Source organism: Gavialis gangeticus, unplaced genomic scaffold (assembly GCF_001723915.1).
Source record: "Gavialis gangeticus isolate Ggan-Ray unplaced genomic scaffold, GavGan_comp1, whole genome shotgun sequence".
NCBI classification, from domain to species: domain Eukaryota; kingdom Metazoa; phylum Chordata; order Crocodylia; family Gavialidae; genus Gavialis; species Gavialis gangeticus.
Genome location: NW_017729032.1, coordinates 204058906 through 204080218, shown reverse-complemented (window position 1 = coordinate 204080218; position 21313 = coordinate 204058906). Strand labels below are relative to the sequence as shown.

Here is a 21313-nt window from a genome sequence, read left to right as displayed (position 1 = left end):
ATATATAAAACCCATATACTGTGAGTGGTAGTTAGCTATTTCAGTCTGAAGTCAGTGGGAAGGCAAGGCAGAGTGGCACATTATAGACTTGACTATTTCAGTTTATTTTAGTCTATGATTAGGTAGCCTATAAGGTGTCACTCTGCTGTGCCTTCTGTCATATATTGTTCTATAAGCCCTGAAAAATTACTTTTGTTTTTAAGTTGGAGAAGGAAATGCTTGGCACACAAGCAAGAACTGAGGAACTTAGCAGCTTCAACTCTTGTTATTTATATAAGAAAGAAGAAAAGGAAGACAAATACACTGTAAACAGAGAATGTTTCAGAGTTAAACAAGTTAGGGATAATAATCCACCAGTTTGTAGTGTAGGTGTAGTGCCATAAGTACTTGTGACAATTTGTAAATCTATAAGACAGTATTTTTACAACAAATTGTAAAATCAGAGTTGTTTCACTTGTCTTGCTGCATCTAGTTTAGAATATTTTGTAAAGAACTGGCTGGCGTGTATGTGATTCCTCAGGTACCTTAGTGATGGGCCATGCATGGAAGAAGCACAGCTCAACCTCATTTCTGACAGATAATGTCCTGTTTTTGTTTTTTGAGCGGAATGCATAGAGTTGCCCCTTAAATTCTGAATAGAATTTTTGACAATTGTGAAGTTTACATAGTCACAAATCTGACATGGTATTAACTTTACAGACTAGAGGTCTAGATAGGGGATGCATACACATGGTGGATGTGTTAAAATACACGTATATAAGTAGGCTTCTTTCTGCAGTCTGTGTTGTGAATGTATATAGTTCTGACAACTAACAATATAAAAAGCAAGTCACAGTTATAACAGTGAAACCAGATTAGGCTATTATTCAGAGCTTTAGTTCATCTTCTATTGTTATGCTTCCTACAGTATAGTTAGTTTGAATGTTCGGTATTTGTAGAGAGGCAGTTCTACCTCCTGCTTCTGCTATTGGCCGTTGGGCTTAATTTTTATCCATATAGCTTCACAAATTAAAGTCCAAAGAGGCCATATTCAAACAAACAGATGCTAGAACTATTTGGACTATGCCTACCACAGCTGCCATAACTTTCTCCATCTTCACCATGAGAATGGTAGATGCAGAGCAGCAGCAGAAGCAGCAGATGTTTTGCATGTTTGAATGCAGGCATTGCTTTTATACCGTAGGATGGAAACAAATGACATTTATTGCTACTACAAGCCCTACCACCAGCCTGTGGATAAAACCAGTAACAGCAATAGTACTTCCAGGACAGGAACAACTGGTCTGGTCTTTGCTGCTCCTATCAGCCCCTGGTTTATAATTACTGCTGCTTATTATACTATTCCTCTTCTTGTTGCTCTGTGTATTGTCATTAGTACTGCTACCATCACTTTTGCCGGTGGTACTGTTATTTCACTTGCTAAGCCAATGTGAAGGTCAATAGGAATGGCAGAAGGAGAAGCTGAAAAGTCTATTTTCCCTAATCTATACATGCGTAATCAGGAAATTTGTTTAACTGGGATTTCTCCCAGTGGGTCTAGTTGAACTTTTGTGACAATTATTGGCAGTGACTCTAGCCTAATGGCAATCGTGACTGTGATTGTTGGGGCCTGCAAAATGATTTTCTGGTGCTTAGGGCTTTGCATCTTATTATAGTTTGGGTTCTGTACTTTTTTAAAATCTGCCAACAGTGCTCAGTGTCTCCTTAGCCATGAGACAGGCTTCATCACTTCTTGCTTCTTATTTTCATATCAGCTGTACACAATAGTCTGCTAAGATAGACATCTCACAGCTGCCTCTATTGCTGGCACCATGTAGGCAGCAGGTTTTGTCTGTGTCCTACTGTAAACAGTGCCTCCTTCCAACCTGGCAGCTTCCCAGAAAGCAATATTACTACTGAAATGGCCTATTTTTGTAATTGGCAATTCTGTTTAATAGGGACAAAAATCCAGTTGACTGGGGCATCTCAGTAAATTAACCTCAAGGATTATATACCACGCTGATGGATACCTATTAAATACTCCAAGTAGTTTGTCTTGTACAGGTTATACTTGGATGTCATTTTTTCACTGGGTGAAGATCGTGGATGACAGGGGTGGGCATAGCAAAAGCAGTGCCAGTGTGAATGTTTTATTCGCTGCAGAAAGGAGGAGGATTGCAGCAGGCAGAAATGGATCAGGAGGCATCCAGAGCATGACACACTCCCTGGGCACGTCTACATATTCATTAATGTGCAGTAGTTACTGCACATTAAATTTAGTACTTGTATAATCAAGTACTAAATTAATGAGCAAGAACCGGTGTTACTGTGTAGTAGTGCTGGCACATGCCTTTTTAGTGATGCTGCTGTGCAGTAGTCTAATAATACTGTGCAGTAGTGTATTAGCACTGTTTGTACTGTGACATACTACTGTGCTGTATTATTACACTACTGCACAGTTAGCGTATCGCGTAGATGCATCCACCGTGTGCAAAAGGAAAAAGTACAAACCTCCCTTCTCTTTTGTTTTGTTTCGTTTCATTTCTTTTTTTCTCTTTAATATTTATTTGGGGGAAAATGGAATAAAATATATATCTTGCAGGTAATGTTCTTCATCTGACCATTGAGAAATGAAAGAGCTAGGACAGTTGTTACCTACAGGACGAGTCAGTCCTGCTTCAAGAGCAGCAGGCCTCAAAGGTCACTAGTACTGTTAGTATTATGATGAACTGAAGAACAGCAATGAGGAACTGAGTGCATACATTTACTGTTAGAGCTGTTATTTGCTAGGAGAGGAAACTCATGAATTCTGACAACCATGATCCATCTGTTGAATCATTGTGGTAATGGATGCTTCCACTGAGTGCACAATAGGTTTGTCCTAGTTAGGTAAAGAAACAGCTTGTCTGTTCTGAGTCTGGAGTGGGGAAGGAAAGCAGTACTGGGGGCATGCCTGACACTAGTGCTCTTTGTCATCCTTCTCTTCTGCTTTTAGCACCACCCTTTTACTTTGACTAGAAAAAGTAGCAGTAGCGTCACTCATATTTTCTCTTCTTTTGTCTTTTCCACCCTAGCCAATGGCAAAAAGGAAGGAAAAATAAATCTAAATGGGAGGTAGCAGCATGGGTGTCTGTTACTATTCCCATCAATTCTTTAATGACAAACCTCACAACAGTTTCTCTTATGCCATTGTATAGCTAACAGAGATGATTACAGTGGGAAATGCAGTCTTTTTAATTAATGGGGTGGACGGGGAATGGAGATGGCTGATTTGTAGCTGGCCCTTTTTAAAAAAAACCAACAATTCTTCCCAGAAATTTTCAGAGGATCAAAAAATGAGACTACAGATTTCAGAACAAAGTAGTCAAGCCTTCTGAGCCACTAGCTCTATATATGTATCTCTGACTAATTCTAAGAGCTCAGTGTAGTTACCTTTGACTGTGGTAACGTTATTGTTACCACCACACTTATTATCTAATGCATCCTGTACTTCTTTAGTCAGTGTCATTGGAACGTGTATATCAGTGTTTCTCCTTAAGAGTTCCTTCACACCCCTACATGTTGGGTCTTTTCAGGACAGTTCAGTTGATACATGTGTCAACAATGGGCAGCTTAAACTGGACTTCTTTGTTAGGGACCAAAGTGCTGACTGGATGTAAGAAACTACCAATAGACACTGTAGCTATTTTGGCTTTGTTCACCCCTCTATTTCCAACTCATTCAAGAAGAACCCAAAGGTCAGGCTAAGTCTCACCACAGCGTTCAATATCTGTATACCTTTTTGGCAGGCATACCTTGTATCCTCCCCCAGTGCCACTCCAGTTCCCTTCCCTGCTTGATCCACCACTCTGCTTTCTGCTTCCTGCCCTGTTCCCTGCCTGATGTGCTGATCTGCTTTCTACTCATTGCCCTGTGCTCTCTTCCTGACCTGCTGCTCTGCTTTCTGCTCTCTGCCTTATTGGCAGCTCTGCTGCTTTCCTGCGTGCCACAGGTTGGCTATCCCCTCTGTATTCATTTTTATATTTGTGTAAAGGTGTTAAATTATGTGAGTAGTTGGGGATGATATAGAAATATGGCTAGATCCAGGGTTTGGGTAAATGCTAGAACTCCATATTGCACGTACTGATAGAGATGGAGAACAGGAGATAAGAGTATTAGATTATCACCAGTGGCTTTGCAAGACTTGCTGACGAGGCTATTACAATCTTTTGAGTAACTGCATACTTGACCCCTGTGACAGTATAGCACCAGTGAGACTACTCATCACTTCAGTGTAAATGCTCCAGAAATTTTCACGTTTCACTGGGATGCACCACTCGAGCAGCTTTCTCACAAGTTTGCTGTGACAGCTGTGCACCAGAACACTGAGGAGCCTGATGCCGAGGGGATGAACTGGGGTGCTGCAAGTGATAAGAGTTCATTAAGCTATAAAGAGCAAAAAGTCACACCCTTTGCATGAGTCACTGTGGTGAGCACACTGTCTACTAAGCCTTTATTGCATACTTAATGGGCTGCCATCCAGGCAGAGACCATTTTGCAGATCTCTGGCCTGCTCAGTTTAGCTATCACACTCTTAGCTTCCATCAGCCCAGCTGCAGCGGCATAACAAGGAAGATGAATGCCCAGGGCAGTGGTGAAGCATGGGGATAGTGGCGTTTTCTGGCTGCCTCTGTGCTGCCAGCATGATCATGTAGCTGTGGTGACACATGTCACTTTTCCACTCCCCCGTGCCCTCATGCTACGTTGACACCTGGGGGTGCAGCCACAGCCACCTCGTACCTTAGTGATGCTACTGCGGACATGCAACTACCTCCTTTGCTGTCCGTGCATCCTCACCTGCTTTCTTCAGAGCTCACTTAGCATTGCTGATGCTGTGATGTGACTGGATGTGGAAGGTATGCATTAGCTAGCATGTCTCAAATGCAGTGTCTATCTTTTGGGTTATTTGGTTGTAATTACTCTTTCTTTCTGCTTTTTTTAAATCTGAAGAACTTTCCGTATGTGTTTTTAGAAAAGATTATTTTACACAGAGGTATTATAATTTGGGAACTTCTGATAGATGTGGAGCTTAAAGTGGCTCTACATAAAATGTAAGAGACCGTGAAAGACACTTGATGACCCAAGAGTTGTGATACCGGTAACTCCCCATGGCTCACTGTTTTGGATGGGAGATTTCCAAGTCACGTTTCTGGAAAATGTCCTGCCTGAGCAATGTTGATCATTTAAACTTAACACATAGTAACTTAAAAAAAAAAAGCTCCTTCAAAAAAACAAAAACAAAGAAGAAAAAGAAAACAATAAACCAGCACAGTAAACAGAAAAACAGGGTGATCTTCTTGGATGGTGCATCCTGAAATAAATGTGCATGGTACAGCTCTGTGAGCTGTTTTCTTTTCCTGGGAGAAACTGCTCCTTCACTTATTGTGCATGCTTTTAGCAGTTGCCCTTTTGTCCTCAGGATTTCTTCAATAACTGAAAGGAAATCAGTTATTTGGTGTGCCCAAAGTGCTGCTGTTCTCCAGAGCCTTTCATATAAATCAGCCATTTCTACCTGGACATTTCCCTTTATAAAGCAAGCTTGATTATATTTATACCCCTTTTGAACTGATACATATAGAAAAGGGGTTGGTTGTGACTCTTCCATCTCTCCCTGATGCATCTCCTTTAAGCCATTCTCCTTAATAGAGGGTTTCTAGCCTTTCCCATCTGGAGTTTGACATCCTCTCTCCCACCTCCTTCCCCGCAGTGGGAAAGGGCTCAACTATGTCCTTTGCTTCTTTCAGGTCTGTAAGGAGAAGAGACTTGCTTCAGCTTCACGTGAGGGCAGCTGCAAGGGAGAAGCTGATTTCCCTTGCTTGTTCTGTCTGGCCCTGCCTCCACTTCTCAGCCTGTTAGGGAAGTGCTGGGCCAGGTGTTCACCACAGTTGTTGCATTAGGAAATGGCCTTCCTGCCTTCCATTAGAGCCAAAATCCTGTTACCCGTGAGAGGTTTGTGAGAGTTGATGGTCTGGGTTTCTTCCTGGAGGGTTGCGCCTGTTCCAGGGCGCCAGCCCACCCTGCAGTGCCTTAATATCAAAGAAAAACTTTCTCTTGTTCCAATCCAAGTGCACTTTTTCCTTGCAAATGAAATTTTCCTCCATTGCCTCTATGCCCAACCCTCCTGGATTTCAGCAGTTTGATTTGTGTATAGTGATGTGTTGGGTTGCAAAAGTATGTAAGGCCATTGATATCAACAGGGCAGTGGACCTTCCTGTAGCATTACTGTGGTGTTTCTCTATACCTTTGAGGGCTTATCCAAAGTAGTTTGTTTCCTTCTACCTTTTCCTGTTTGTGGTTTTTTTGTGGTGACAACCCCTGACCTGACACGTCTCCTGATCATTATGGGAGAAGCCACTAGCTGCGTGCTTCTCAGTCAGAATATATTATTAGGGGTGCTTTCATGAGCTGTGTATCCTTATCTTTAAGCAAAGTGACCAATCAGAATAATACATTTGACTGTCATCCTTCTGGTTATATTTTTAGAATCTCTGTGTTAATTTTAAGTGTGTAAATTATTCATATGTCTTTGACCATTTAGTAATGGTTACTGCCTTTTTACTGGATAAAGACTTCCTGGATGGATTTAAATAAAAATCTCCAAATGAGCCCTTCTTCTTCTGTTTTCTTTCTTTGAAATTGTTTATAGCTAGGGAAAGAAAAGTTCCACAAATCTCAGCACTGGGGTTATTGCAATAATGTTTCTATGCTTTTGGGAGAAGATAAACCTGGAATAGGAGGAGAACCTCTGCTTGGACAGAAGCTGAAACCTAAATACAGCGTGTTTCCCAGAGGTGTAGGAAGTGATGCTCCTTCATGGGTAGCATTTGATAAACAGGTACGTAGTAAATTATCTTTTTTTCAAAAGTGGGATACTTTGTACTACAAAGGGGTACTGAAAACCAGCCAGTCAAATAGCTGTTATGATTCTTTTGTTTAAAAAGACCTCTCAAATAAAGTGAACATGTTTTGTATATAGAAATAAATAACACTTGTTAGTAGGTTGATCAATGCTGATGTATATTTATCATGTCATACATGTTTCAAAACTGAAATTTCGGGGGAACAAGAAATTATGACAGTCCTGGGCCATAGGGTCTGAGCCTACAAAGGAATCTACCCATCTTAGACCTGAATACCATTGCAAAGTCCAGTTGACTTTACTAGGACACTATGTGGGTGGAAGGGCCTGGATGGATCAATCCCCGTGTAAAACAAGCATTTAAGCTGTTCTTATTTTCATTTTTATGAAAGTAGTGATATCTTTCACACTGGTAAGTTATCAAATACCATGTTTTACTCAGCTACAGTATAGGCTGGGGCAGCACAGGTGCTATGGTGCATGGTTGACAGCTCAGAGGTTGCAAGTTTGAGGCTATAACAGAAGTGCTCACAGTGCAGCCTGTCAGATTCCAACAAATCTGTGAATTCTGCTAAACACCTTGTCACAAGGACATTGGAAAGGCAAGGAACATACAGCATACCCTGGAGTAAGATATGGACCTTGATCTTTGGAAGAGCAAATGAAATAAAGTGTCTTTCCTTGTAGTAAGTACATGAGTATCAGGAGCCATGCCTGTTCATTGTTCTATTTCCTGTGACTCATTTGCAGATTTTATTTTACCTTTTCCCTTTAGGTGCCAGAAACTAGTTTTACCATATTTCTTACATATAGTGCACACTTCAGTTTCCAGCAGATGATTTGTAGGGAAAAATGTGCATATTGTATGTGAAAAAATTGGTAATAATGACGACTGGTGGTTTGAGTTGTGTTGCTCTTTGCCATAGATTCATAGGTTGTAAGGGACTGGAAGGGACCTCGCAAGATCATTGGGTCCAGCCCCCTGCACTAGGCAGGAGACACAACTGGGGTCAGGTGATCCCAGCCAGGTGACCATCCAGTCTCTTCTTGAAGATATCCAGGGTAGGTGCTTAATTGCACCACCTCTGGGGGGAGTTTATTCCATGGTTTAGACACCCTGACTATGAAGAAGTTTTTCCTAGAGTTGAGCCTGAAGCGGTCTTCCGGGAGTTTGGGACCATTACTCCTGGTTTTCCCTAAGGATGCCCTGGTGAACAGTTGTTCACTGAGCCCTTAATGTAAGCTGCTACCAAGTCCCCTCTTAGCCTTGTCTTTTTTAGGTTGAAGAGGCCCAAGCCCCTCAGCGTCTCCTCGTATGGTCTGCCTTGCAAATCTGATCATATGGATGGCTCTTTTCTGGACTCTCTCAAGTTTTTCCATGTTTTCCCATCACTTCAGATATCTAAAATCATAGTAAGTTCCACTTACAGATATTTTATATCTAAGCGGAAAGCCATCAACCTGGAAAGGGGAAAAAACCCCCAACCATTTCATTTTGTAGTATTTTAAGTTTTTACTATTTAAAATGAATGTTGCCCTGCAATATTTCTGGACAATGACTGTGGTATTTAAATATTTTGGGAAAATATCTACATCCTAATTTCTGCTTAATAATAAAAAAGTCATGTAAGTAACATAGTGTGATGAAAGTTGAGTTACCTTATGGTTAGCTAATATCAGTGATAAATTCATGTATGGTGTGATCCTGCAAATATGCACAAAATTCACAATCCTTTTGAAGGAAGTAGTTTTCCTCACATAATAATGTTATCTAATATGCATAAAGATTTGTTGGTGCCTTATTCTTGCAAACACTTATCTGTGTGTTTAACTTTACAGCTGTTGGTAGGCCAATTGGCTGTACTGGAACTACACACATGTAAATTTTTGTAGGGCTGTGTTCCAGTCTTACACAATAAGGTTATAAACCACATATCGCAATGTATCCAATATAAAGAGTTTACACTGTGACATTTTTCAAGTTTGTGACAGCAAAATAGACATTAAACATGAGTTGAATATTTTAATTTTTCATTTAATTTTGCTTTCTTACCCATTTCTCCTTGTTAGAGTGGTTTTTTATTCTGCCATAATAGAGTTAACTTTGGAAGTAGGGAATGTGTTGTGCTTCATGTAATCAATTTAGAAAAGAAGAAATGGGTTTTTACTGTTTTGTAGCATGGAAGCACGCTAAAATTTAATCTCTTAAATAGTTAAGAATTCACAAATGAGACATCCTGTACTTGAAAATGTTTCATTATTTCTCCATTTAACTGTGCTGTCAGATAAACCAAATCAAATACTTATTCCATAGTGCCTCAAATAACTTGTTTTCTGTTCGTTTTCACTGTTGGGTTTTTTATATATCTTCTGTCAGTTTCATCTAAGGGCACATTTTCACACCTGAATATGCTATCCATAAGGCAGCTTTTATATTTTTACCAAGAGTGGAAACAAACCCCAAAAGTTCAGGAGCTTTGGATTGGCCTCAAAAGGCTTGGATTTCTATCTGGGGTTCACCCCTTGTTAAGTTAAAAATCTTGTTGTATGTCTTTATGATCTTTACTTCAGTTCTTGTATTACTAATTATATATTTCTGTTTCTGTTACTTGTAAAACACATTCGACAAGCACAGTACATTATGTATTCTGCAATTGCATCCTATTTAGTAGGTATAACAACATAAGGGGGTATTGAGTATGAGTTTTACACTGCAGCAGCAGATATGTGATTCATTTTATAGCTATTGTGTTTTAAACCATTTTACCTAGCTATTGTATCTGTCATTTTGATAGATTGAATACCAACATATTTTAAAACTTTGAATATTGCATAAAAGAAATGAGTTGCTTGATTTATCATCCTACACTTTTTATATTCTCAAGAATAATTGGTTTTGATTTTTCCTAAAATTAACTTGCTTTAAATTAAAAGATGACAGAGATCATCTCCTTTTTTCTTCCAAAACATTTCTGAATAATTTTATGTGATCAAAATTTATGATTTAGCAATTGGCTATATTTCAGTCTTGCAATGAGCATATTCACAAATGTAAGAGGAATTAAGCCTGTAGAACAAAGCAAAGCTTAAATGGTCCAGTTCTTTTAACAAGGCAAACCAAAAATGTATGCTTGTGCTCAGTAAAATGAATTATTTAGGATCTGATCTTGCGTAGATATAGATGGACTCTATCACAGAACTCCATCCAGTTGAAAGTACTGGTCTCTTTGGGGTGAGAGAATCTGGCTGCATGGATTCCTGTGCAGGATTGGGACATTAATACTCCTCATATCCGTGAAATACTGTAGCAAATAACTATCTATGTTCTGAGAGGCCAGTTTCAGACAAGCCAACTGCGTAGTCATTTCCCCCAGTTGTCTTTGCTGGCATAAATTGTCAAAATTAAAATAAGAAATAATTGTATAGTACACTTAATTAGCATGTACATGAAGAAATTTTAAAGTGATTGTAGACATTAATTTCCTCAGATAGGGAAATAGGCATAGAGACTAAGACTGCTTGTGACTGCAGTAGACCAAGGAGTGAGAAGCAGGGCTGAAAGGGACCTCCGTAGGCCATCTAGTTCAATCCCCTGTCTGAGGCAGGATCATAAATCTGTAATCCCTACCCTGTTAGCTACAATCAAAGGGGGAGCCAGACTTTTGTAGCCTGCAGGGGTCAATGGCTACAACAACCAGCCCCAGCATAAACCAAGGTGTGGGAGCTAGGAGGGCAGTCTGGCTCTGCAGGGTGCAGGGAAAGGAGTTCCTGAGCTAGGTGGTTGCAGGAGATGGGCTGACTGGCACCCAAACTGTCTCAGAGAGCTGCAAGGGAAAAGCTAAGGACTATGCGATTCAGCCAAATCCAAATCTAATGATCTGGTGCTGACTCAGTGAATCAGTGATTCAGACACAGGCACAGCTTTAAAAGTTTTTTCTACATACCTTCAGGTAGTAGTGCAGCTCATGATTGCTGTGGTGCTGGTGTGAATAGAGCGTCCCACAGGAGGGCTCTTCAGTGTGCTCGGCTGAAAGAAGTACTTCTGGAAGAAGTACTTCCGGTCCATTTCCGGGTCTGCTGGGCAGCGTACTGGGGGCCCCCCTGTACCCTACTGGCCCAGCGATTGGCCACGAGGGACCCTGGGTGCCCCCCTCCAGACCCAGGAGGCACCAGTCACCAAGCTGGGGGTGTGGGTGGGCCCCTCAGCACACTCCCTGGTGGACCCAGAAGTGCTTCTAGTCCGGTTCTGGGTCTGCTGCTGAGCATGCTGGGGATTCCCCCCCCCCAGGCTTCTGTGGGATGCTGCATCTGTCCCAGCACCGCAGCATTCAGAGCCCCTGCTACCTAAAGGTGTGTAGAAAAAACATGTAAAGCTGTGTCTATGTCTGAATCACCGAATTTGTCCAAATCTCTCCGAATCGATTTGGAGGGTCCTGAATTGATTTGGAGAGATTAAAGGGTCCTCTGATTCAATTTGGATTTGGAGATTCGGCCACCGAATTGGGCGGAATCTCCGCCGAATCGAATCAGGGACCAAAGCTTTGCACAGCCCTAGGAAATATTCACAGTAGAACATGGGCATAGCTATGCCTAGATCTTTCCCAACCTATGGGTGCCCAACCTCTTCTTGAACAATTCCAGTGATGGGGAGTCCACAACTTCCCTATGCAGTCTATTCCATTGCCTCACTGTTCTAACACTGAAGACATTATTCCTGATATCCAATCTAAAACTACTTTGCTGCAACATCAAGCCATTGGTCTGGATCCTACTCTCTGCAGCAAGAGAGGAAAGTTCTTTCCCAAGCTCTTTGACTGTCTCTTTTGTTATGTCATACCTCAGCTTGTTCTCTTAATCCTTCTTAGGTGGCTGGCTGCAGCTAAATAATTTTTAGTGAAGACTGAGGCAAAGTACCTCCCCCCAGCCCCAGCCTGTCTCTCACCCATTGACTCCTCAATCTACATCTGCACTGACTGCCTGTCTTGCATGCAGCCCAGCCCAGCCTCTGGCTGCTTTACTATTCATTCCATCCAGGAAGAGCACACACCAACTGCTGAAACTTCCTCAGCCTGGTGAAGGGTTTTTGAACCCGAAAGCTTGCTTAATAATTGTTTTCCAACTATTTAAGTTGGTCTAATAAAAGATATCAGATTCATGCAAAGAACCTTGTCTGCTTATTGAGTAGTTCTGCCTTCTGTCAAAAGTTGCCCCTGGCAGCTGGACCCACGGCTTCCTTGGTCTTTCTTTTCTGGCCAACATACTTATAGTACCTCTTCTTGGCTTTAACCTCTGTTGCCAGGTGTAGCTCATTCTTTTTTTATCTTTGCCTTCCTGATTTTGTCCCTGTATGTTTTTGCTATTTTCTGGTGAGCTTTCTTGGTGATCTGCCCATTTTTCTATTGTCTGTCTGCTTTTCTTTTGCATTTGAGGCATCCCAGAAGCTCCTTGTGCAGCTGCATTGATCTCTTGCCATGGTGCTTCCATTGTGTTAGAACAGTTTCTTGTTGAGCTTCCTCTGGAAGCTCCCATCCCTCCTGGATACCTTTATCCTTCAGTCTGTCTTCCCAGGGCACTAGGCCTATTAACTTCTTGAGCTGGGTGATATCTGCTTTTTTGAAACCTACCATACTAGTTTTGCTAACTTTGTGCTTTCCCTTTCTCAGGGTCTGGAATTCTATCATATTGTGATCGCTTCTTCCCAAGTTGCCCATCACCTTTACCTCCTCCACCACTCTGTTGGGCAGGACAAGATTCAAGATAGATGATCCCCTAGATGTAGCCTCAGCCTTCTGGAACAGAAAGTTGTCCTCTACACAAGTTAACGTTTTATGTTTGACTGTATTGTTCTTTAAGCAGATGTCTGGAAAACTGAAATCTTCCATTGGTACCATCCCATAGCTTTTAGATAGATTTGTCACCTCCTTGAAGAGTGCCTCATCTATCTCTTTGTCCTGATTTGGTGGCCTATAATAAACCCTCACTGTTATATTGGAGCTGCATCTTTCATCTTTATCCAAATGCATTCTGTACACATTTGTTCACTGAACTATAACACACCCAGTTTTATTAACTCTTAAGCAAGGTCATCTGAAGGAGTTGATTGTTGAGTCAGCTTGCTGATAAGGATTAAAGTAGGGTTGTTTCTGTTGAGTTCACTGCCACCTTCAGCCCAGCTTAAGTGTTTGTACTATCCCATGGTCTTTCTTTCTGTCGCACTACACAACTCAATATATGTTACAGCTGTATGGTGGCCTCAAAGCATTTTCTGCAACCTAAGACTAAGGGAATATTTCCACAGTAAGGTGCCAGACAGTGATCAACCCAGTACAGACATCTGAACCATATACAGCACAAGAAGGAGAGCTCCTAGACTCTGAGGGCTACAGCCCTACTCTGGACATGCACATAAACTGCTTCTGCCTCTGTAGATTGCAGCCATTCATAGATTGTCAGAAAACAGCAAACCTCACATTACAACCTCAGTTTTGCAGACTAGAGAGCCATACTCAGCCTTAAAAACAACACTAATATCATCATACAACAGATTGATGAAGGGGATGCCACTGGTATGGAAAAACAGTATACATATGGGAAGGAAGTAGGCAAATTCTTAAAGAATCTGTCTGGAAACATAGGAGAGGATTAATGCTTCCACCTTCCAAGACTCCTGGCCAAGCAACTATTATTTATTACGAAGATCCACAAATCTGGCAATCCAAGACATTCCATTGTTTCTGGCATTGGCACCATCATGGAGTGAGTTTTTGGCTACGTTGACTCAATCCTATTTCCACATGCTATGGGAGCTGCCAGCTGTTTGAAAAATACTATAAATTTCCTAAAGAAACTAGCTTCCATTGAAAAGCTTCAGCTAACACCATATTAGCTACCATGTGTGTCACATCTCTCTACACCAACCCCCCCTCCCCATGAGGACAGATTACAAACCATAAAGAACATTATCTCCAATGAGGATATGACTTATGTTTCCATAGTACTGTACCATTTTGTTTTTACACAGAACTATTTCAGATTTGGGGATTCCCTATACAGTACTTACAAATGAATGGCACTGCCATGGGCACATGTATGGGCTCTCTATATGCCATTGTATTTATGGCTGACCTTGAAGTCTACCTTCTCCACAACTGCTTTCTCATCTCCCCCAGTATACCTACCTGGGAGGTCTTTAAGAGGAAACTGGGTAAGCACCTGGCTGGGGTCATCTGACCCCAGTGCTCTTTCCTGCTCGGGCAGGGGGTCGGACCTGATGATCTATTGATGTCCCTTCCAACCCTAATATCTATGAATCTATGAACTTGAATAGGAAATTGTGGAATAAGAAATAATCCACAGACTTGATTGTGTTAAGTATAGTCTAAACCAAGACCACACATTCTTAGCCCATTACTTGGGTTAGTTTTTTTGTAAGCCCTAGTCCCTCAATGGGTTTACTGTTCTTTTGTCTCTCCTACTCGCTTTGCCTCTCTCAACATTGCCCCCTTTTTCATCCCCTCTTCCCTGACCTTTTTATTCTAATCACTGTTGTCAGTTTAGCAACTTTACCTCTATCAGTCTCTTCACAGGATCTGATGAAATAAGCCCTCTGGTTGTGAAAGCTTATTCTCTATATCTATGATTTAGTTAGTTTATAATGTGTACATCTACCCTGCTTTCTGCCTGAATTCAGGTTAATATGGATAACTCCCTCTAAATTCTATACTGCCAAACATTTTAGCACTGAAATCTATAAGTTTTGGGAACTCTGTAAGTGTCTAGTGTTAGGCAGGCAAGTCTTCAAGTTTGAAAACTCTGGCCTTGTATTTTTTTTTACTATTTCTTTGTGAGTTGAATAATATCTAGGTTCTTCTTTGTTTAACTCCTAATGGCATTGGATTTAAAGTTAAGTGTTAGCATGATTATAAATTAACAAAACAAATTATCTAAAAGCTTTGATTTATATTGGGGTTTTGGAAGTCAGAATGTACTTGCCATGTAATGTTCTTTAAGTGCTGAAAACTGATCAGGTCCTGATCAGGATTTATTCATACTGAGTAAATTTTGAATTCTCTTTCTGTAAAAAAAGGAGATTCTGTTCTACTGTACTTGAATTCTCCTGGGAGGTGGAAGAATAGCTAGTTGAGGAGCCAGACTGGGAGCTGAGAGATGCTACAGAACTGCCTATATAACCTTGGACAAATAACTTAGCTCTTCTCTGTCTGAATTTCCCCAAATATAGAAAACGTAGATGATTACAAATGCGTGTTAAAAATAGTTAGTACATGTGAGAGTACTCTGAGATTCTCAGAAGGAAATGTTAAACAAATGGAGAATATTGGCTGGTAAATATTATAGAAGTCAGGGTAGGTTTGTACCTTATAGACTTAACCAAAGGGTGTATGTGTGTGTACATACATGTGTATATTTGCATTTGATCTAGGAGCAGTTTACTCATGAGTAAACTACTCATGAGTAAACACTCCTGGGCAAGCATCTACATGTGTAGGGTTTTGGGAGCAGATTTGCTGCTCATGTCAGCATTCTGCTTCGGCCTTCACTGGCCCTGTACTGGCCCCTGCAGCAGCCATGGGGAGCTCCAAGCTCCCCCTAGGTTCTAGCCTGGGGCTGGCAGGGAGCACCGGGTCAGAAGACAGCTGTCTCCTGATGGGGACGGGCACATGGTTCCCTGCTCTCAGGTAGGTATTGTCTTTTGATAGTATCCCCGTGTCGTGATTAGAGCCAATTACTGCACAGTAAGTGTCTGGACTTGTAGACACAGATGCTTACTGTGCAGTAATTAGCTCTACTCACAGTAAAGCATCTCGTGTAGACGCGCACCTGTGTGTATCACAAGTTTTCATGAGCTAAAGCTCACTTTATCAAATGCTGTGAAAGGACATGCAGAAAGCAGAATATAAGGAGAGAAAAAGTAGAATACAAAGGGCAAGGGAAGTGGGGGAGAGTGGGGATGGGGGCAGTGCTGGGAGAAACAAGCAGACAAGCAGTAAACCCATAGGAATTGAATCACAAAAATTAATCCAGATAACTGGATAAGAATCCATAGTTCCTATTTAAACCATATTTAACAGAATCAGGTCTGTGGATGGTTTCTTGTTACACAATTCCCTGTTCAAATCAGTTTTAAAAGTTTGCTGTCTGAGAACAGCTACCTTCAGGTCAGTGATGGGAACTCGTGGAGGTTAAAGTGTTCAGCCACAGGCCTGCATGTCATGTCAAGACCTTGGCAATTTAAATAGATAGTTCAAAGATTTCTAAGCTCACCACTGTCAGGCATCTATGAGGACATGCACAGCACAAACGAATAGAGAGCTAGTTTTATTTTTAGTTGCCCATTTTATTTATATCACCAATGAAAGTAAGGCATTCTTTGCAATTGTTTGAGAAAGATGTGATGGGAAAGACCCTGTGCAAGTTTCCTTAGTGACTTTTTGCCTATCTCTATATCACCTAACTTACTCTTCATACTATTATAAAAAATTCATAAAATTTCCTTTATGAATAAAAACAGTAAATGCTGTACAATTGTAGTTCTTATATTCATGTGCACAAATCACAAGCCAGTAGTGAAGAGCAGAACTCAGGGTCTTCTAAGGTGAATGGTGTTACAGTGAACAACCGAGCCCTGCACCTACAGAGGTTTTTCTAGGATTATCAGGGCTGCAAAAGAGCAAGAGGGGAGGTTCCTTTGTTTCTGCTTGAAGAGGACCGACAGTTTTATCCTCCTGCGTGGTTTGCATGCATATTGAAATACAAAACAAGGTAAGTTTTGTCACAATCATTTTGTACTATTCTAAATGGCACCTGAAAGATATGACATTTGTCTGTGACAGTCTTCGGTGCTGTCCATAAATCAGCTTGCACCTCACCTCTCACCCCAAAGGTAAAGTGCACTCATGTCACAAAACACTACCTTTCATCAGTTGTTTTAATAGAACTCTAAAATTTGCTTCAGAACCCAGGCAGCTCTTTCTACCATCCAAAGCAGTTTATTCGGAAGATTTTTCCAAATAGTCTGCTTATAGCTCTGCATTTGATTTACTTATTTATTTTATCTTTTCTTCTCTACTCAGATGGTGTGGAGATAAAAATGCCAACCAAAGAATGCTGACTTCATGTGATTTAATGTGGATTCCTGTTCATATATTTCTGTGAAATAAATCTGCCTTCTGATATCCATTCATTTTTCAAATTTTAATCTATACAGCTTTCTATTATTGACATATTTTGCAAACACTTTGGGTGACAATTATACTCCTTTTTATTTCTTTCTTTATTGTTTTAATAGGTATTGTCTTTTGATGCCTATTTTGAGGAGGAAGTGCCTGACAAAAATCAGGAGCTGTATAGAATAAGACATTGTAAAATATACTTCTACCTTGAAGACGATACAATTCAAGTGATTGAACCTCAAGTGAAAAATAGTGGAATACCACAAGGTACCTATTTATAGTAGTCCTACCTTTGTTTTGTAGTCCTAAAGCCTTTCCTCATTGTAGTCTTTGTTCATCTAAAAGGAAATGTAAAGTGGCTGCATATGCCTGTTTGGTCTGAGGAAGGCTTCAAGAACAGTGACAGCTCAACTCCTTCCAATCACAGGGTCCCCGGGTCTTGGGAAGGCTCAGGAGAGCCTACTGCTTGACTCCTTCTGATCACAGAGGAATCAAGTGGATGTGTACAGGCATTCAGTCTAGCGAGAGAAACTCACACAGGGTAGATCTGCCAAGAGTCAAAGTGAAAGATCTTTCTCAGAGATGGGGCATGTTTCCTCTGTGAGAAACTAAACGAACACTTGTACACTGGCAATTTCTAGAAATGTAACGCCTGTCCAAGATCAGAACTGGAGTGCAGCTGCTGCTTCTGGATATTTGTGGGCACTTGCCAGCATTTTAAAAAAGCTATGCAAACGATAATAGTCCAAGTAAGCAGGTAGTCTAGGGATGACTGTGCCTTTCCAACCTCTGGAGGATTTTGTGGTTCTTCCGGTACGTTTTACATCAACATGCAAACAGAAGATGAGCCATCTAGCTAAGTATCCTTTCTCACATAGTGGTGGGATTAAACATTTGCTGCTTAATCACTAGATTCCCCGTAGCAGTAGGTAATAATTAAGAATATTAATATAATTATTAATAATCTGTAAAAATACATTTAATGAGGGTTAGGGAAAGGATTAAAACCCAGGAATCCTTTTCTCTTAACCCAGCATTTCACACACTGCCTCTCCTGGTGTTAAGTGGCCCCTGTGTTACTTTGGCCTGCATCCTAAAGATGTTGCTGACCACTGTCTTAGACGTTCAGGTGCAACCATTTTTTGGTTTCTGTGGTGAAGAATTTTAGGTGTTCAACAGTCTCTCTCTGCTCTTTCATGAGTGGGTTATCCTGTGGGTACAGTGAAATAATGGAAGCTTGAAAGTTACTTGCTGTGCTCTCAGCAGTGGTTGTAGTTGGCTTCCTTGGGAAAAGAACCTGGTATGAAGTCTTGTGCAGAGTTCAGACTGTAAGGAAGGTGGAATAGAAAAAGAAACCCTTTTAACTCATATAATGTGATTACAAAAGTTAAATGAATTAGGTCACAAAAGAGAGAACAGTAGAAAACCAATATTTATCAATGATCAAAACCCCAAAGAGTGATGAAGGTACACTTTCTCCAGAAGTGGATGCTGAGACTTTAGACAATTTCTATGAAACTGACTGCAGCACATGGAAGTCAATTTGAAAAAAAAAATGTAAATGAGGCTGCTGTAAAGGAACAAATATTGTAAACCAGATTTAATTTTGGAAAATACATTGCTAAAATTCGAGCATGCGAGTCCCAGAGTAGAACAAAAAAAATTTGGAAGCAGTGTTATCTAAACAAAGAAATTAAATGCAAAAATGTAAATCACTGGAATTGAAAGACTAACTTGAACTGACTTCAGAGAAACCTGGACTAAAAGCAAAAATGTTGAAATAATCAAAACACACAGGAACTAAGTACAGAAATGGGGACACAGGGTGAAGGAGAGGACAATAATCTTGGAAACGCATAACAAACTCCACCTACGTTTCTCCAGTCCGAGTGTTTCTTATAGCACAGTATAATAGAAACCCTCCGCGTGCAGGTTGAGGCAAGATGTGGTGGTTCTAGTATGTGCTTTGTAATCCCCAGTTAACTGAACCCTGGGTAGCTGACACTCTGTTAGCAAAAAGTCTTTTATATCCCAGTGGGTTGACTGTAGCTTCCAGTGAACAGTCCAGAGCACAGTTAAGCAGCTGGCTGGCTTCCCCAAGGTCAGCCAGCTGAAAAGGAGAATGGAGCTGCCTGCTGGCTAGCGTCCCAAGGCCGGTTGGTTTGAAGAGCAAAGTGCAGTCAGACAAGTAAATCTGCAGACATCTCCCTGGGCTCAGCTAAATCATTTATTATCTGAAAATTAAGATGCCCCTCAAAACCTTTAGAAAATCAAGATTCTTCTGTATTTATTGAGGGTCAGCTCATGATCCTTGCTGCATGCTCATACAGGTGAGTCATTAGGTATAAGGAGCCCCCTTTTTGTGCAGTGCATGCTGGGCTCCATCTCTCCTTTTTTGGGCCAGGAGTGAGCAGAATCAGGACCTCACTAATTTCCCACCTTGCATTTCCCCAGTGCTGCTTTGTTGAAAAGTGCCAGCCTTGCTTCCTTCAACTGTGAAGTAGGTGGAAGCAAAGACTACATTCGACACAGCGTATTCCCTACTTTGTTCCGTGAGCCTTATTTGATAAGATCATAGTCTATCCCTAAGGGTTCCTTCTTTGTTTTTTTGCCATTTAAAAGATCTCCCATAAGACTGTACTTACTCAGGCAGAAAAACCAAAAAATACAGGCAAGGGAGTTCTATTAATAATAATATTAACTACCTGTCTTCTGGGCTTCAGCATGATCATGGGGAATCAATTATGGGAGAAGAAAAATGTATTTTGGTGTTTGAAGCCAGCACTTAGTAGAAATGAGGGCCAGCCCCACAGTCTGAAGAGAAGGTGCAGTCCAGTTCCCTCAAACAAGACCATAACAATGGAGAGAGTTGGCCCTACTGGGCGCATCTACACGTTCATTAACGTGCCATAACTACGGCATATTAAGTTTGGCACCTGTAATAACAGGTACTAAACTTAATGTGCTGTAATCAGCACTACTGTGCATTAGTGTAGATTAATGCTTTATGTGACATTAATGTGTATTAGATTAAGTCTGCTGCACACTAGCATATCAGCAGAGTTTTTGCCAACCATGCTAATGCACAGTAGAATTAGTTTAATGTACATTAAGCATCGTGTGTAGATGCGCCCGCTGACCAAAAATGGAAAGTAAAAAGGCATCAGAATGGAAGAGTTTTTTGGATGCTATGAAGTGACATCTGTCTCAGATGATGTATGAAACCTCTTGTCATGAGTTCTTTTGGCAAATTTATTGATGGGAAAATGTTCTTTTCCAGAAAGAATGATGATTAAAAAAATTAAAAAGTTCTTAAACTGAATTTAAGCTGAACAAGTATTATTAAAGCCCAAATTCAAAAATATAAAGTTCATAATCAACTTGAGGATCAGGCTTAGTAGTATCTAAAAAAACCAAACAGTACTGTTGACATTATCTCAACAACACACTTTCCCTTAGTAAAGAAAATCTTGTCTACCCAGGCCAAACATGGTATGTGTATTGTGATCTGTAACAAGGTCCATGAAAAGCTAAATGAAAGCCCACTCTCTGATTCTGAGGCCTTATCTACAGTGGGAAAATTAATTGTGTTGGAAAACTAATATATTTTAACTGGCATGATAATTATAAATGATTGTGTGTAAACAATCATGTGTGAACTCTTTCTGAGTTCAAGGACAGTTGTATTTAAATGGGTGGGAGCTAGCTGTGGTTAATTCTACAGGAGACCCAAACACTGATAATGGCAGTTAACATGTTGGAAATCTGAACTGTTCCTGTCTATCCAAGGCACTAATTATTAGTATTTGAGGCCACTAGTTAATACAACTTCTAACATAATACATCTCACTAATGAAGGTGCGATATTGCATACACAGGCTGCTTCCACACGAGTGTGGACATTTGATTCCCCAGGGACAACTAGTAGCAGCACACCTTGTGTCCCCAGACTGTGCTACGTGCCCTCTGGCACATAGCAGATTACCCTGGGTTAGGTAGAGAAGGCTGGGGCCAGCACTGGGCTGGTCCCAGCAGCCTTACCTGCAGTCCTGGGGGCCTCCTGGGGCTGGGGCTGGGGCTGGGGCTGGGGCAGCAGCAGCAGCAGCAGCAGCAGCAGCAGCAGCAGCAATCCTGCTGCACAGAGTCTGGCAGGCAGCCAGAGCATGGCTCTGGCTGGCTAGGCTCTGGCTTTAAGTGGCATACGCTACCCCTGCATGGGCCATTCTGCTTTTTTTTTTTTTTTTTT

The 21313-nt window shown here is 41.0% G+C and overlaps 1 protein-coding gene across 4 annotated transcripts in view; it reads left to right on the top strand.

The window, feature by feature from the left end:
* Positions 1-21313, top strand: part of EFHC2 (EF-hand domain containing 2) — a 98663-nt gene that overhangs the window by 1236 nt on the left and 76114 nt on the right. The window contains exons 1-3 of one of the 4 annotated variants that reach the window (XM_019525379.1): positions 4760-4874; positions 6665-6853; positions 17184-17334. In XM_019525379.1, coding sequence (XP_019380924.1) covers positions 4866-4874; positions 6665-6853; positions 17184-17334 — 349 coding nt within the window. In that variant the 5' untranslated portion in view covers positions 4760-4865. Of the gene's footprint in view, positions 1-4759; positions 4875-6664; positions 6854-17183; positions 17335-21313 lie in introns of those variants that run through there. The other 3 variants (XM_019525377.1, XM_019525378.1, XM_019525381.1) reach the window with 3 other exon arrangements.